General features: G+C 38.8%; 1 protein-coding gene and 1 long non-coding RNA gene across 2 annotated transcripts in view; both read left to right on the top strand.

Moving 5' to 3' along the window:
* Window positions 1-19061, top strand: part of LOC101699918 (uncharacterized) — a 70077-nt gene that overhangs the window by 9792 nt on the left and 41224 nt on the right. The window lies entirely within an intron of this gene.
* Window positions 1629-15130, top strand: LOC101725008 (uncharacterized). Its single transcript, XM_013066479.3, is given in 4 exon segments — window positions 1629-10900; window positions 11101-11161; window positions 12883-14917; window positions 14920-15130. Coding segments are annotated over 4 exon segments (2310 nt in total). The 5' UTR covers window positions 1629-10716; the 3' UTR covers window positions 14950-15130.

Raw genomic sequence — 19061 nt, 5'->3', positions numbered from 1 at the left:
TAGCTTTATGAACATTAAGTTGAAATGTTATCATAAAGTGCATTCCAGCCTGTGAAATGTGTCAAGTTCATATGTCATGTCACCAAAGAATAGAAAAGAGGATCCGGTAGGCCAGTTAGAAAGAAGTTTGTGACAAGAACAAAGCTCCTGAGAGCATAAGGGAGCATGAAAGTGGGTTGTAACTGAGGTTGTAGGCATTTTTATACAGTAAAATCACTTTGTCTATTGTACTCTAAAGTGGTGTTACAGGTTGCCTGGGGTGAAGCTAAATTCAACCTATTGTGTTACAAGTGCAGTTGCTTAGCTAATACTGATATGCTAGTAAAACAAGTCACAAAGCAAGCCTTCAGCTGCAAGAATCATTGACCTTATTTTATCTATCGGTGTTACTAGAAAAAAGAACAAAGGCATTCCTGGAAGGAGTAGGAATAAGGGTCAGGGTGTTCTGGTCATCCATCTACTTGTTTGATATATTATTAGGGCTTACCTGAGATGATGGTACTAGTCACAGTACAGCATGGAGCTGTTATTTACCTGTGGTGAGGCTGTGGGCCTAGCCATCATGCCTGCATCTTGTGTCAGCTCAGCCCTCCTCTACAGACCCGGTTCACCTCATCTCAGAAGTGGCCCTGTCTTGGGCCTGGTCCTTTCCTATCAGTCTCTACCTACCTTAACTATCTACAGTGTAAACATTAATGTAGAGATTTCACATAGATTTATGTCTTCCTAACTCTTCTGTACATGTCTAAGATAATGATTAGTGACTAATATGTAAACAATTATGGTTATATATGGATTGTTCCATTAAAAATTCACGTATAGACTAATAGGCAAACACCCAGTGGTGTATATACTAATAAGTAAAAACAGAATCTAAGTAAATATGGACAGTGGGTACTTAGGAGCCAATTAGAAGTAGGGAAGGTGTTGGAGTCCCCAGGATTGATACTGGAGCTGAATCAGTGAGAGGAGAGCAGAGAGCTGCTGCTTAGGTGCTCTCCATTGATACGCTGTGTGGTGACCTCAGGTCCCAGTCAGCAGGAAGCCATTACCACGTTGAAATTTCTCACCGTGGCCCAAAGCTCTGAGCCACAGAAAACCTCTTCATGAATACCGAACGTGAAATACTCTGTTTACAAACAGAAACAGACTGAGCAAAAGTGGCTTGTATTTTCCATAATTGCATAGTGTCAGGGTGTGGTCCAGTGTGATGTGCATCTTCTAAATTCAGCAACTGTGAGTCGTCCTCACACTCAGCAGCAGTTGTTACCATGTGTCTTTCAGACTGGTCTGCTCAGTGGCATTTTGTTGGGATGTAACAGAACATTGGCCTCATGACTAATGGCGAGGATGGTTTTAATAGCTATGAATATGTAATTAACTGTTTCATTCTAAAGAAGATTGACATTTTTGCTCTATGATTAAGATGAAGAAAGAGTTGTAGGAGAAGACATTGTTTAATTGTATTTTCTTTCTTTTTACTTGAAAAAAAGAAAACTGTGCAAAATAACCTGTCTGAAGAGAGGAGCTAAGAAGCGCAGTTTGCTGCAGGGGATGGGCTGAAGAAGCCAGTGTTGTCTAAAACTGTGGGAAGACATGAGTTAAACAAGAGTGAAATCCAGGTCAGGATCAAGGCCTTGCTCAGCGCTGCCAATGCTGTCTTCTTCAGGTACAGGGAGAAACACCAGTGTGAGAGCCTGGTGAGACTGGCCTAGCTGGCTCTCGTGGATCTGTGGGACAAAGTAAAGCTCTTTTCTTTATAATTCACTGCGTCTGAACACTTGTGCTTAGAAAAAGAAACAGAATGTGCATCAGCTTTTTGTTAGCAGATGCTGGGAAACACTGTGTCTTGTTTCAATATTAAGAGATTTACACTGGGCTGGGGATTTAGCTCAGTGGCACTGTGCCTGCCTCGCAAGCACAAGGTCCTGAGTTCAATTCCTGGTACCAAAAAAAAAAGATTTACACTAAAAAAGTTGAGTGGTGGTGAAGTAATCACTTGCAGAGCACTTGCCTAGCATACAGAATATTGAGTTCACTCTTATTAACCCAAAAATTTAGACAGAAAAGAAAAAGAATGGAGTTGAAATGAAGCTGTATTGAAATGAGATCAGAATTAGGATAGATATCTTCATTCCAGTGTGCATTGAAGATTATTCTCAGTAGGCATGGGGTGCAGACAGCATGCATCCACTTCACTGGATCTGTTAGTGAGCTTTTGATTGCTGAAAATATTAACTGGCACACTTTAAAATGAGAATAGATTTATTGTGGATTAATTTTAGGGATTGCAGCCCTTGGTCAACCTGTTTCATTACTCATAGTCTTGTAGCAAGGCAAAGCATCATTACAGAGGGCCATAGTGAGGAAGTCTGCTCACCCTAATTCCACCCATGAAGAGGACAGATGGGGAAAAAGAAGAGAGATAGATCAGAGAGAGCACGAGAGAATGTGTCATGCTAGAGCATGCTCCCATTGACTTTTTTCCTCTAAGACATCTATAATTTAAACTCCTGAAGAGCTTCAGAATTTGCCTGTTACCCAGCACCTTGAAACTACCAGTCACCTTGGAGCAAAGCCTGCAGTCCATGCATTTAGAGGATCTGTTACTCCCTAACAGTGAGCAAATACAGAAGAATAGTGTGGCTTATTATACAGCAGAATATTATTTAGTGTCAAAACGGATACCCTGCATTTCATTACAACATGAATTCACCTGGAGATTATTAGGAAAATATTTAAAACAGTTTTTACAGCTCTTTAGAAATTCTGCCGGGCTGGGGATTTAGCTCAGTGGTTCCACCGCCTGCCTCTCAAGCACAAGGACTTGAGCTCGATCTGTGGTACCAAAAAAGAAAGAAAGAAATACGGTGTGCTTTAGTATCTATCCTTAATACTAAAAGTCCTTTTAGGGGATTTAGCTCAGTGGTTCCGCCGCCTGCCTCAAAACACAAGGACCTGAGTTCAATCCCTGGTACCACAAAAAAAAACAAAAACAGAAACAAGAAATTCTGCCTTTACCTATTTTTTCACTTACACCAAGGCTATCAACTGCTAATTTACTGTCTACTTAAAAATTTTGATGTTCTACCTATTTTATATAAGTGAATGTATAAGCACTGTCTCTGTCATGTTGTTGTGGCATTTCCTAATTAATCCCTAAATGTAGAAATCAAAACCTTAATCTTTTTTTATGGAGAAAGAATATTCTCTTTCATGGGTAGCTTGCATTTCTAGGTATTCATTGACTGATAAACATGTCAGTTGTTTCTGCCTTTTGGCTTTGATGAATACTAGGGTATAAACAGTCATGTACAAGTTCTGTGTGTTCTTTATCTTTGCAAGTTTTCATGTATACCTAGGATAGAAAATGATGGGTAACATGGCATGTGTGATGATTGTATACAGATTCTTTTATTCAAAACTCATGATGATGTGAAATACTCACAGAGATGTACTAAGAAATACAAACTTTATCTGAGTAATTGCACAGCTGGGAAACTTATGATGCAGTTAGCAAGGGAGAAGTTTTCTTTGTGGAGTTCCCTTGTTAAATGCTACAATAGGAAGAGAGAGTGAAGAACACTCACATAGCCTCAGTCTGTCCCCATGTGATGCCCTGTGACTTCGGGACTCTGTCACCAAGAAGGCCATCTCCAGATACAATTATTCCATCTTGTCCAAAACTGAATTTCTTTTTAAAATTTTTTTCCTGATTCTGAAGTATTTTGTTTAGATACCATAGTTGGCAGAAAAAAATTACTGTATGCATCGTTATTGCAAAAACAGGCAGTCACTGCATTACAGGGTGACTGCCTGCCAATTTCATATTTTCAGTAACTGTTTTGTGTTCTACCCATATCATTAATAACTCTTGTTACTTTTTTTTTTTTTTTTTTTTTTTGAGACAGGGTCTTTCTATATAGCTCAGGCTGGCCTTGAACTCACTATGTAGCCCAGGCTGCCATAGTGATCCTCCTGCCTCTGCCTCCCAAGTGCTGGGATTATAGGCATGTTACACCGCACCTGGCTTTGTTACTGTCTTCTTGACCATAGCCTTCTAAATGGCATTTTATTGTGGTATAACACAGCATTTCATGATGACTAGTGACAAGCATGTTAGTAAAAAACAAAATACATGAAGTCTTTCATGCTAAGAATGAGGACTGTTTCTTCCCTTTTTAATGTAAGGAAACTGTCATGATGTGATGTCAGCTCACTTTTTTGAATTAGAAAGAAAATGTTAAGTATGCAAAATAATTTGTTATTAAATTTGAGTTCAGTGAGAGTCAGAAACATAGTTTTCTGCAGATGATTCAGTGATGAAGCAAGTATTTTCCAGCAAAGTGGGCATTCATGGATGGAAACAGACTCAAGGGCTGGCACCAGTAAAATGATTTAGCGCTGCGCATACTCTGCTGATGGAATGATGGGGAAAACACTAGTGCAAGACAAGTGAGCAGAGCTCTGGTGAATTTGGTCTTGATTCTATGAGCCAAAGTAAACCTGTATCTTCATTATTTACTGAATCTCAGTAATTGTGGTTAGAAAAATAAATTGACTCGCACGAAACATTTGTACTAGATGCATCAATATGTATGGAAATTCATGTTTCCATACCACCATATTCAGCCTCACACAAATTGAGTTGAAGGCTTAGGATGTAACTTCATTGGTGATCACTTTTGTAGTATATGCAAAAATCTGATTTAAAACACAGTATTACAAATAATTAATAAAACAAGATGAAAAATAATTGAGTTGAGTAGAAAATGAATTCTGCTTAATTCAGAATCTATATCTTTATTTCCATGTGTATCCACTTATTCTCAATATCCAATGTGAGACAACAGCATAAATCCACTTCTGTGTTTTTATTCTTACATTTCACTGACTGTGAAAAATGACTGGCATACCTTGTGAAAAATAAGATTTACTGTGGGTCAGCTTCAGTCCATGATCAACTGATTTATTTCCTATAGTCCTGGAGCAAGGCAGAAAAAGGAATAGAGAAGTGCATGGTGAAGGAAACTGTCCAAGCTCATTTTCACGTGGGAAGGGCAGAGTGGGAGAGGGAGAGGGCTGTGTGGAGGAGTGCCGTGTCCTATTCTAGCGCATGACCCCAGTGCCCTCCTTCCTCCAGTGCATCCGTGGATTAACCCACGGAAGAGCTGAGAATCTGCACCATGCGCTGACCCATGCACTGAACAGCCAACCAGCTTGAACCAAGGCTTGACCGCATGGCATTTAGAGCACATTTTACTCTGAATCTGGAACAGAGTTGAAATGCGTAGAAACCGTGGGTTTTATTCATACAAGAGTCATAGTTAGTCGCGATAAGGATTTACTCCCCTTTATGACAGCATAGTTTAACCTGGAGATCATTAAGTGAAATATTCCAAACATAGAAAATGACACCATGATCACCTTGTACTTAGCATCTGGAAAACCCAGCCTAACACAAACAGTGTCATGACGCTGAGATTTGTGGGTATTTACTCATTGGGAGATGTCAGTGAACAGGTACAGCGTTCCTCTGCTCTGTACAGCCAGCTTCTGGAGATCTCGTAGGCATACAGGAAATGACAGTGTCTCATATGACACTGAAATTGCAAAGAGCATTTTCTAGCACACTCCCCACCTACTCAGAAGGTAACTGTGTTAGGTGAGGTGCTGACCAGGTAGGACTGGGAGTCATTTTGCAATATACACGTTTGGACATATGTAGCTGCAGACTTTTTAATGAGTAGATGTTTACACTTCAGGCACTTTACAATCATCTTGTGGAAGGGTTAGAGTCACTTGATACAGCTTGATTCTTTTTGAATCCACTTCCCTCCCACCTCCCTATCCCCTCCTCTAAATCCTCTTTCCCCATTTTTCTTCTTGTTGATACTATTAATCTTATTTCATGTTTATGAATGTTTACGTTCATTAAGGCTATCAGGTTCCTATACATGGCACACCTTTGTCCTATTAATTTCACCTTCCTCTCCTTCCCCTCACCCTTATATCCAGGACCACTTTTTTCTTTCTTTCTCTCTTTTTTGTGGTACCCAGGAATGAATTCAGGACCTTGTGCTTGCCAGGCAGGCATGGTCCCCCTGAGCTACATCCCTAGCCCAGGACCACTTTCTATCTGCAGGAGATCTATCCCCTTGTCTCCTCCTATCCATGCTTTATTGTTCTCTTTTGTTTTTTCCATTAAGTTTATTGGTACATTTTAGGTGTACAATACAGTTACATTCATCATTGGGAACTTGTACCTTTACATGATGTATCTTAAGAGGTTCTTATTTTTTTCCCATTCCCCTGCCCTCCCTTCAGCCCCTCCACCCTTCCCTATTTACAAAGACTCTTGTTTCCATTTTTTTCCTTTTCTCATATTTTTTCTTTTACCTTCTTTCCTTTCCCCTACCTCTCCCACTTCCCCTGCTCCTTTATAGACCTTTTCTTCCTGTTACACAATGTCAATTATATCAATTATACATTTCATCCTTATTTACACTTAGTTTTTCACACCAGAGAAACTATTCAGTATTTACACATGTGTGTCCTTTCTCTCCACACCCCCACCAGCATTTGTTATTGGTTGATTTCTTGATAGCAGCCATTCTTTCTGGGGTGAGGTGGAATCTCAGTGTGGTTTTCATCTGCATCTCTCGAATGACCAGGGGTGATGAACATTTTTTTCATATGCTTATTTGCTCCTTTTACCTCTTTGAGAAATGTCTGTTCATTTCAGATGCCCATTTTTGAATTGGGTCTTTAAATTTGGGAGGTCTGATTTTTTCTTTTAAAGTTCTTTACATATTCTAGATAGTGGTCCTTTGTCTGAGGAACAGCTGCTAAAATTTTTTTCCCACATTGTAGGTTGTCTCTTAGCTCTGTTGGTGGTTTCTCTTTCAGTGCAGAAGCTTTTTATTAAGATGAGATCCCAGTTGTTGATTCTCTGTGCTAGTTCCCGTGCTACTGAGGTTTTGTTCATAAAGTCTTTTCCTAATGTCTTCAAGAGTTCTACCTTACTTCCAGAAAGTTTAGTGTTTCTGTTTTAATATTTAGGTCCTTAATCCACTTCGATCTTAGTTTATGCACTACTCTGATTTAAGCAAACTAAACCCACTGATAGTATTTTATTTCCATGACTCCAAAAATAAAAACTCACAGCTAACACTATATGTCCTTCTCAACCAACAGGTGCAATGATGATATTATTAAAAATATTCACCACTTTGACTCCCTCAACCTTGTCCAAGAAAATTACCATTTCAACACTGTCACTGGGATAACTGCTTAGTCTAAATTTACACAGAGATTCAGAATCACGTAAATTAATTCCACATAACTGTAAAATTTAGTCCTTTATTTGCTTTTAACAAGCATAGATTGTTATATTTTTCTGCAACTTAAGATTTCTATAGTAAACTGGCTAAATATCCAAGTTCCTGAACACCGAAGCTTGCTTTGAGGCAATTTCTCCTTCCATGGTAAATCATAAACACTCAGAGTGCAAGTTAATGTAAAAATTGTCTTACTTTGTATTCTGGAATTGACAAAAGGTGGAGAGAGATTGTCATGTGACCCAAGGACCCTGCTGCTCATGTGGTCATAGGGAGTCCCATCGCCGTAGTTCCTGGATGAGCTTGGATGGCCTCCATTCCTCCAGGACCCAGAGCTACTTCTGTCTTCTGCTTCTCCGCCTTGAGATCCGCGGGTCCAGCGTCGTCGGCCACCTTTCTTGCAGCTGGAAGGCGCGCTCTCAGGCGGGCGCTCAGCCTGGCCTCTTCCGCTGGGTCCTCAAGGCGGGAAGCGCGTCCCGAGGGTGGGTGGAGCCGGCCGGGTCAGAGGTCAGGGAGGGCGGGCCGACTTGGAGGCTAGCAGGAAGCAACCCAAGATTGCTTTTGCCATCCTGTTTGTTTGTTTGTTTGTTTGTTTTGGTATCGGGGATCGAACTTGCATCCTTGCGCTTGCAGGGCAGACTGTGGAACCACTGAGCTAAATCCATGGCCCTTGCTTTTGCCATTCTATGTCTCTTCTGGTTACAAATGACTTTTAAAATTGTCTTCTTTAGGTTGTGAATTATGTTGTCGCTATTTTGATGAGGACTGCATTGAATCTGTATAACAGTTCTGGGAGTATGGCTATGTTGACTATTGATTCTGCCTATCCAGGAGCAGGGGACATCTTTCCATTTTCTGATTTCTTCTACAGTCTCCTTTTTCAGATTATTTTAGTTTTGTTTGTAGAAGTCTTTCACTGCATTGGCTTGGTTAATTCCCAGGTATTTAAGATTTTCTGCATCTATTTCTATGATCAATAATAACAATATAAATGTCCTAGGAACTCCAGAAAGTTTTTACCACTGATCCTTGGGCGGAGTTAAGAGTATCCAGGTGTGCTGTTTCATATAAATTTATCAGGTATAGTTGTCTCTATGCAGTACTCTTTTAGCTTTACCACCTTGAAACATTCAATAAGTGAGTCCTATAGAAATTGCACAGAAAAGCATTACGTGAGGTCTCTTAGTCTCACTATGTCTCACACATGGTCATGCCTGTGTCATGGTTGAAATTTTTTCAAGTTTACTTTTTATTAAATGTGAAAAGAATCACATTTGTCTCCAGAAACAACAGCACAGTTTATTTTCTGGAATTGGAATGAAGTCACTGGTCTGTAGATTATAGTGTACTCCAAAGTAGAGGATATGCCTGTGGAGTGTACACCCGGTCCTTCATTTAATCCTAAGTGTGCCTACTAGTTGTATTGTTTCACCATTCTACTTCCTCTGCCTGTTTCCTCAGACAACGTCGTGGATCTTGTTTTTTATTTGGTGTTTTCTCTTGAGGTTTATATGTTTTACTATTATTTCCTAAGTGTTCATTTTTCAGTTGGTACACAACTTTTTATTACATACACTGCAAATGCTTTTTTCCATTTCTTGTGTCTTTTACTTCTGATGATTTACGTAGGTTGCAGTTTCTCCCTCTAATTCTGTATTTGTTCATTTGATTGAGTGGGTGATTGGGTGGACAGGTGGTTGGTTTTTGAGCCAGGTTCTCACTATTAGTTTGGGCTAGCCTTGAACTCTCTGTGTAGTACAGGCTGGCCTCAAACTCATGGTGATCCTCCTGCCTCAGCCTTCAAAGTGCTGGGATTACAGTCGTGCACCACCAAGCCAGGCTGTCCCTCTAATTCTGATAGCTGAATGATTTTGCTCTAAGTAAACACTTTTTTTTCACTTTCAAAGGATATTTCAGTCTGAATTCTAAAAGTGTTCACATTTATATTTTCTGCTTCAAGAAGTAATTTAAGTGTGAGGCATTTGAAGAATAAAATACCTGTTTCTTCCTACCTTCTATCTTAAACAGATTGTGATTTGTGCCCCTTTTGCCATAAGGGTTCTATCATGAATAATTATTCTACTGTGGCTTGTATCTAGATCCCCCCCCCATGCCTCATGCTGCCACAGGTGGGTCTTTTCAGAGGGAGCTGGTTCTATGATATCTGATCATAGCACAGATTCACACTGTGATTCTAGGATGAAGGATATAAGTGCTGCTAGCCTGGTAAAATATAAAGGGCAGAAGGAGAGTTGCTGTTGCCACTTGCTGCTTTTGCTGCTTTCTGCCTGCTGTGGACTGTTTCCTCTCTGTGGCTCCCTTCCATCATGCCACCCTGCCTTGGAGCCAACTCATTATGCACTGAAACCTCTTCAAACTGAGCCAAAATAAACCTTTCATCCTTTAATTTTGGGTGTTGGGTATTTTGTCTCAGCAAGGAGAAAAAATATAACTAAGATATTCTGTTTCCATGAGAGCCCACTGAAGATCCTCTTCCTGTGGTAGAGTGTATTTGTCATTTTCTCTACTCATAGAACAGTGCCCTAAATAGTAGTTATTGAAATTCTTTCTGCACCTTAAAATTCCATCTCATTTGAAGATGTATTTGGAAGTGAAAAAATGATTCTTCAATTTCTCCTTTCATTATTGGTACCTGTTAATTTTGAAAAATATTTATGATCAGTACATTTAATACCAATTTTCATCATATCAATCCTCCCCCACGTCTCTCTCTTAGGCCACACTTCAGGACACTGAACCATAGGGCGATATAGGTTCCTTAATCTAATTTCATTTTTCTTAGACATTCTGCAATAAGAACTGTATAGTGTTTTTCATTAGCTTTCCAAATTTTCTTTTATAAATTTTGCTTAGTGCTCAATTAAGGCTTTATCTATGAAACCATGTTGAAGTTTCAAACTACTGTCTAAATAGAATCAGAGAAGGAAGGAATGAATTCCCTAAATAATAAGGTTAGAAAAATGACTTTTTCTGTAATCTCTCAGTAAATCTTCACATACTTATCTGCCTTACTTTTTTCACTTGGATTCTAATTTTTTTTTTTTTTTTGGTATCAGAGTTCGAACTCAGGTCCTTGTGCTTGCAAGGCAGGTGGCAGAACCACTGAGCTAAATCCCTGGCCCCCTTGGATTCTAACTTTGTGGGCTCTGAGAACCATGCTTGAGAGACAGTGTACACACAAACCTGGGCTTACCCAGCTTCCCGTTGCATGGTTGCTTTCGCAGTAAATTCCAGTGTAACATCAAAATTCTCATGTGACATGTGGATGTGTATGGAGAATAAGTGTTTCATGACCAACACATGAAGTACACATTTGGAAAACTCACCTCGTATTGGCTTTCTATTAGGAGATGAGATGGTTCATGTTGTGAATTTCACGCTTCTTTCTGTAAATACACGTCTGATGCTTTAGGAGGCAGTGACCTTCGAGGATGTGGCCATGAACTTCACCAGGGAGGAGTGGGCTTTGCTGGATCCATCCCAAAAGAAGCTCTACAGAGATGTGATGTGGGAAACCCTTAGGAACCTGGCTGCCATCGGTAAGGAGATATCATTTCCTCATCTCTGCAGTCAGAGAGCCTTGGTTGGTGCTCACCAGTGCAGTTTCCTTAACTGAAAGGTGGAAGCATTGTGATGCATCTTCCAGGCATGATCACATTTTACTGGGAATCTAACTGGAAACTACCAATTTTCATATAATGCAGTAAGTCCTCATTACATTTCTGTTGCTGCACTTTAGGAAGAAGCTCAGGTGACCAGCAAATTGAAGATGAGTACAAAACTTGCAGGAAAAGTCGAAGGTAATTTGCACTCACCAGAAGAATGCTCCTCAAGTGTCAGAATATTAAAACCAAGCAAACTACACAAATAAGACTGTGTTCAAATTTTTTTAATCTCACAAAATTTCTCCAAGGACTTACTTGCATTAACTATCTCTAATCTGACAATTGAGTATTCGAAATATTCCAATATCTGAAACATAGGTGGTGCTATTATATCAAAATTGACATCTTTGATCTAATGTAAAAGAAGAAATAGCCAGGCCTGGTGGCACCCACCTGTAATCTTAGCACTTGGAAGGCTGAGGCAGGAAAACTGCAAGACCTCACAAATTTGAGACCAGCCCTGGCCACATGGTGAGTTCCAGGCCAGCCTCAACTACAGAATGAGACCCTCTCTCAAAAAACAAAAAGAACAAATTATGTTCCATCCTCAGAAGTATAGATATATTGAAGGAGGTTGTATGGAGATATTCAGGATAGGAGTACATAAACCAAATTTTGTGTATACACTGAGAGCCAAGTTCTAATTATATATCTGTGTGTGTTTAAAAGACTGTTCTCATATCAGAGGAATTATATAAGTGATACTAAATGTAGTTAAATGTGATATACACATTCAGTATTTGAAAAATTGTTAATTTTGTGAATGTATTAAAAATCCAAATGACTGCGACTGTTTTGATCATAGTTATTTTCAAGCAGTCCTCCAAAGCACGCAGTCCATTCATATTCCAAAATGTTAGAAGGCACATGCCTGTATTATTGGTGGGAGTGTCAATGTGCTATAACATCTATGGAAATGTAAATACAGATTCCACAAAAAAGGAAAAATAAAAATTCCATTTTATCCAGCTGTACTTGTACTGTGTATATTCCCCACAAAGGTAAAGTACTCATATCTCAATGATGCATAAATACCCATTTGTAACAGCACAACTTAGAAAAGCTGAGCTCTGGAAAAAGCCAAAGTGCCCATTCACAGATGAATTGATTAAGGAAACATGGGGTAGCCTGAGCATAAAGGGGCAGGCTTGGAATCGCAGCACTGTGGGAAGCTGAGTCAGGAAGATCATAAATTCATGCTCAGCCAGGGTAATTTAATGATTGATGAGACTCTCAAAATCAAAATTTAAAAAGCCCATGGATGTATCATTGCTAAAACCCTGGGTTCAATTTCCAGCACTGAAAACCCTGTGGTGTGTACACACAATAGAATAGTACTCATCCAATAGGAGAATGAACCGATGTGATTTACTAAAGTGTGGATGGATCTAGAGCCCATAATGTTTGATTAAATCAGTCAGACACAGAAATTTCCATATAACAAGTTACATTTTGCATGAAAATCCCCAAAAATGAATTAAGCTCTACAAAAAAAGCGAGATGGTAGAATAGAGAAAGGCAGACACTTTGGAGTAGATGAAGAGGTTCTGGAACCAGGAGGGAAAGGGGTCATGGAGGAAACAGTAGAACAATCATCAGTATGTGCAACGTATATCATAAAGATATATTCTGATTCCTCAGAATGACAAGTAATGTATATTGCAAATGTGTCAGCTGCAAATTCCCAAATGAATCCTACTGTTGTGGTAAAAGCTCTTTCCAAGCTATCATTGAGTGTACAGTACATTCACGATGAAATATTGTTAAGGGACATCAAAGCAGATCTCTTTGTAAATCATTACTACAAAGGTACTTTTAAATGTGATTGGTTGTTTTGTTACTTTTCCCTTTTACAGAAGTGTAGAGGGAGAGAAATCCTGTCAGTGTAAATTATGGTACCAGCATGGAGAAATGGTTGATTGGACTCCAGATACTAATGTGCACATGAAAGTTGGTATGAATCCAGGTGAAAGCCTTTTCTCTAGAAGGCGCATGATTGGTCATTCCTCAGCAGATGGGCTCATCATAGCTGATTCTGGACTCAAATCATATGTGCAGCAGGGATTTCAAGAGAAGCTCTCTAACTGTAACACACATGGGAAAACCTGCACAAAGCTCCAGTGCTTTCAGAAACATCCAAAGACAAGTCTTGCGGAGAAATCCCATGAATATATACTATGTGGAAGAGCCTTCTCTGATTGCACTGAAGAAAGTACCATTGAAGAGAAGCCATTTATATATAAACAAGATGTGAAATCATTCATTGAACTGAATGATATTCCAATCAGGGAAGAAAGTCACAGTGTAGTGAATACATACCCATGTATACCATGCGGGAAAAGTTTTAATTCCCACCATGATATTCAGACACACGACAAAGGTCATAGTGGAGAAAAAACCTGTGTAGATAAATACTGTGGAAATTTCTTCACTAACAATGATTTATTTGATGATCATGAAAGAACTCACATTGGGGAGAAATGCTATGTATGTAAGCAGTGTGGGAAAGCTTTCAGCAGACATGCTTATTGTCAAACCCATGAACGGAGGCACACTGGGGAGAAACCCTATATATGTAAGGTATGTGGGAAAGCTTTCAGCACTAATGGTGTTTGTCAAAGACATCAACAAACTCACACTGGGAAGAAGCCCTATGTATGTAAGCATTGTGGGAAAGCTTTCAGCACTCATGCACATTGTCAAATACATGAACGGACTCACACTGGGGAGAAACCCTATGTATGTAGGCAATGTGGGAAAGCTTTCAGCACAGGTGGAGATTGTCAAAGACATGAGCGGACTCACACAGGAGAGAAGCCCTATGTATGTAAACAGTGTGGGAAGGCTTTCAGCACACACGCTCATTGCCAAACACATGAACGCACTCACACTGGGGAGAAACCCTATGTATGTAAGCAATGTGGAAAAGCTTTCAGCACACAGAGTTATTGTCAAACACATGAACGGACTCACAGTGGAGAGAAACCATATATATGTAAGCAATGTGGGAAAGCTTTCAGCACACATAGTTATTGTCAAATACATGAACAGACTCACACTGGGGAAAAACCCTACATATGTAAGCAATGTGGGAAGGCTTTCAGCACACACAGATATTGTCAAATACATGTACGAACTCATACTGGGGAAAAACCATATGTATGTAAACAATGTGGGAAAGCCTTTAGCACACACAAAGATTGTCAAATCCATGTACGAACTCACACTGGGGAGAAACCCTATGTATGTAAGCAATGTGGGAAAGCATTCAGCAGGAAAGCTAGTTGGCGAATACATGAACGGACTCACACTGGGGAGAAACCCTATGTATGTAAGCAATGTGGAAAAGCTTTCAGCGAGCATAGAAATTGCCAAAGACATATACGAACTCACACTGGTGACAAACCATATGTATGTAAACAATGTGGAAAAGCTTTCAGCAGACACAGTTATTGTCAAGCACATGAAAGGACGCACACTAGGGGGAAACCCTATGTGTGTAAGCAATGTGGGAAAGCATTCAGTAGACAATATACTTGTCAGCTACATGAAAGAAGTCACAGTGTGGAAAAACCCTATGCATGTAAGCAGTGTGGGAAAGCTTTCAGCACACTTAGTGTTCATCAGAAACATGAATGGACTCACACTGGGGAGAAACCCTATGTTTGTAAGCAATGTGGGAAAGCTTTCAGAACACACAGAATTTGCCAAGCACATGAAAGGACTCACAGTGGGGAAAAGCCCTATGTATGTCAGCAATGTGGGAAAGCTTTCAGCAGACAAGATAATTGTCAACGACATGAAAGAAGTCATACTGGGGAGAAACCCTATGTATGTAAGCAATGTGGCAAAGCATTTAGCACACACAGTTATTGTCAAACACATGAGCGGACTCACACTGGAGAGAAACCCTATGTATGTAAGCAATGTGGGAAGGCTTTCAGCACTCACAGAAATTGTCAAAGACATGTACGAACTCACAGTGGGGAGAAATCCTATGTATGCAATGTGGGAAAGCTTTCAGCACACACACACCTTGTCAAACCCATGAACGGACTCACAGTGGGGAGAAACCCTATGCATGTAAGCAATGTGGCAAAGCTTTCAGCATAGGTGGTATTTGTCATCAACAGACTCATACTAGGGAGAAACCCTGTGTATGTAAGTAATGAGGGAAAGCCTTCAACTCACGTGCTGTTTGTCAAACACATGAATGTACTCACAGTGGGGAAAAACCATATGTAGTAAGCAGTGTGTGAAATTGTCAAACACATGAAGAGACTAAAACTGGAGAAGCCCTATGTATGTAAGCAATGTGAGAAAGAATTCAATTCCCATACAGAGTATCAAAGACAAGGACAAACATATTGGAGAGAAACTTGATATGCAATGTGGGAAAGCTTTCATCTCACATTATTACTGTGAAAAACATGAAAAGTCATGTATGTACAAATGCTGTGTAAGCAAGGTGTGAGTATTCAATACACTGAAATACTGTCAAATCCATGAAAGAAATTGCACTTCAGAAAAAAACTGTAAACAAGGAAAACCCTTCTCTTACTACAATAGGCATCATGCACATTTAAAAAAGTGAGTAAAAGAACTGAATATATGAAGTGACTTACACTGACATGCATAAGATGAGGGAGACCCTTTTGTAGTAAACAAAACTTTTCAGTCCACACAGACATCATTACATGAAATAATTCATAGTGAAGAGAATCGTGACATAAGTGGGGGATGTGAGACTTTTTTTCTCAATTTAAATACATGAAAGAATTCACAGGAATGGGAACATTACATTCATATAGGGAAACCCTTTCTTTCACTTAACTTGAAATACATGAAAGACCATCCACCAAAAAGAAGAACCTTTTGTAAATAATATGAGAAAGCATTTGGTGATGCCTGTAACATCAGAAAACGTACGCATGAATGAGTGTCATTTAAATAGAGAATATGTGAAATCTTCATTTTTGCATGCCTTTTCATGAAATGTAGCATTGCACAGTGGAAAAATTCATATCAGTACATTACATGAGAATGCTTGTAGTCATTTTGGTTTAATTCATACTGCAAAGAAACAGTATTTAAGGAAACTATTTATATAAGGGACATAGAGAAGTTAATAGTTGACCTGCTTTGAAGAACGAATTCTGTGTGAAACACCTGTAAATGTACAAAGTTCTCTGTTGCAACTCATTTCCAAATTTTTGAGCACTTCTCATGTCATTGAAACCTCAAAAATTGTATAAAAGTTAGATGTCAAATATTTCTCCAGAAAATACACAACCAGAGATGTTGTAGTGTGTGTATATATTGTGAGCTCAGTCTTAAAGGAGATCTCTGGATTAAGTAATTTTAAGTTCACTTTTCTGAATGTGCTTACGTAATTCTGTACATTTTTGTAAGCAATAGCATGGGAGGTTAATATCGACTCAAATTAGATGACAACTGTCTTCTTTATTTTACCCTATGTTAGATCCATAGGTGAATTGACTTGTATTTCTTACATCCAGTAGGCTCAGTATTTTGTTATTTTCATTTCCTTTTGCTTTTAGTAATTATGGAGTAATAATGACTCCAAAACTGGATTTTCCTTAATAGTTGTCATTTTTCCACTAGCTTGTATTTAAACTTTGCTGTATGCATTTCATTATTTTAGCAAGAATTTTTTAAATGAATGTCCTATTTTATTTTATTAGCAGTTTCTGTACACGTTGAAGAGTTCATCTGTTTTCAAACAAAGTGTCAGCAAATATCATGTGTTTAATAGTCTTAAGATCTCTGTATCCCAACATAATCACAGATTATATGCAATGCATAATTTTTCCTGTTCTCTGCATCGGAACCATTATCATATGTGTACAATACTAGTTTTCTTATTAAATTTTGCTTTTCAAACTCATATTGCCATGATTGTATTGGTGGTAATTTCTAAATTCACTTCCAAAAATATCTATTTTTGTGAGTCTTCCACTGCTAGAGACCAGCAGGACCATATATTTTCTCAAAGAATATACAGCTAATTAGAATAATCTCTCCATGAGATACAAATGATGATATGATTTGTCAGCAAGTACATTCTCACAGGAATTTTTGAAACTGTTGAATTTTTTTTGAGAGAATTTATTCTTTGTAATGAATCAGTCTTTATTTTTTCGATGCTACAAATACCATTTGTGCTTTAGAAATGAATTTTTAACTTGGGAAGCTCAAATCAGTAAAAAGAAGCGGAGTAATTTTTGTGATTCATTTGTGTTCTGTTTTATCATCTTTAGAGATAAATTTACAATGCATGTTTCCTCATCAATAAGTAACACTGATGATAGCAGGAAGTGATGTCACTTGCCTTGCATGAGGCTTGTGCACAAGCTCTCAGTGTCAAACCATCTGGCGTTCCTTGACTTAGGTTGCCTCCTTATTTCCTAAAAATGAAGTACTTTGTAGAATATTCCTCATTGTTTTGTCCTTAAATTCAGTAGCTGCTCAACTTACTATTCCAATAATGCAAGGTCAAAGCTTTAGTGACAAACCCATTAAGTAACCCTAATATTTTGAACAGTGTATCTCACCCTAACAAGTTAATTATGCCTAGACGGATCAGCCATCAGGTGGGCAATATCATAAAAACTATGTCTCATCTGCTTACTTATCTTGCTCTTTGGAGAAGTGTCTCACCATGTAGCCCAGGCTGGTCTCAAGCTCATGGCAGCCCTCATCCTCAGCCTCACAAGTGCTGGGATTACAGGCATTCACCAGCACACCTGCTGAAAGATTATGTCCTTCACAATGAAATGTTAGATATCCTGTGTGCTTCATGAACTATACTACATTGCAGATCATAGTGTTAGCTCTTGCGTGCTTGGACAATGTGGCTAATTTTATTGCAGTTCATTTCTAATTCTTATCAGAACTTTGCATAGTGCATTCTGCTATTTCAGCCTGAAGAAACATGAAAATAGAGGTCATTTTTTCCTGAGCATACTTATTTCCTACCAACTTAGCATCAAAAGATTTTGCTGTTACCACTGGTTTGTGTCTATAGGACACTCAAGAAGCACAGGTGAATTACATGGTTAAAACCAACCTGTTCAACTCAGTGGGACCTACCTCAAAATAAAATATGAAAAGCTGCAGATGTAGCTCAGTTTATTGATATTCATGGGTAAAACCTGTGTTTTATCTGCCAGACATAGTGGCACACGGCTGTAATCCTAGCACATGAAAGGCTGAGGCAAGAGGATTGCAGTGCTAGAGTATCCTGGACTAAATAGCGAGTTCAAGCCAAGCCTGAACTAAATAGGAAGGCCCTGTCTAACCCCTCCCCACCAAAAAAACTGTGTTTTACTAGGCAACAATAAGAGTCTGTGCTTAGGAAATTTCTTCAGTTTTGTGTTATGATTTATTCACTATTTATATGACTACATGATTGTTACTACTACATTTCATCATTGTTTCTGTTCTCCCAAGATTTTCCTCCATTCTTACAAAGAAAATTTAAGCACCGAGAACACTGGTCTTCACCAAAGCCACAAACGTCATGGTGATCGTTTCTCCCACGGTGAAGGGCACGTGTTGGCATCGGTACTTCACACATCCCAGACATAAGTTCACATATGCTGCTCATGACTAACGATTTTATGCATCTTAGAGACACTAAAGACAGCAATGTCAATTAAGTTACCATATACTAGCCCACAAAGCATTCCTATGTAAATACAATAGAATCAAAATTATTACATGCATATTATCAGATCATAGGGCAATGTCACTAGAAATGTCAACAATGTATAGAAACTGTGGGAACTTGAGAATATAATCTTCCATTAATGAGTCTCAGAACAAATTAAAGAAAATATGAGTTTCTAGAGTCCATTCATAATACCATTTGTAGGAAAATGGAAGCACCTTGAGACCATAATATTAAGTGAAGTAAATAAGACACACAAGCTTAAATAATACCTGGTTTCTCATATATGAGGACCACAATATATAACTGAAGTGCAGAATAAAAGATAGGCAGTAGGAAAAA

The sequence above is a fragment of the Heterocephalus glaber genome, unplaced genomic scaffold (assembly GCF_053883595.1).
Source record: "Heterocephalus glaber isolate CG9 unplaced genomic scaffold, H.glaber_assembly_v1.0 deba00001204, whole genome shotgun sequence".
Lineage (NCBI taxonomy): Eukaryota > Metazoa > Chordata > Mammalia > Rodentia > Bathyergidae > Heterocephalus > Heterocephalus glaber.
Note: the sequence above shows the minus strand (reverse complement) of the source record. Positions and strands in the feature narration are given on the sequence as shown.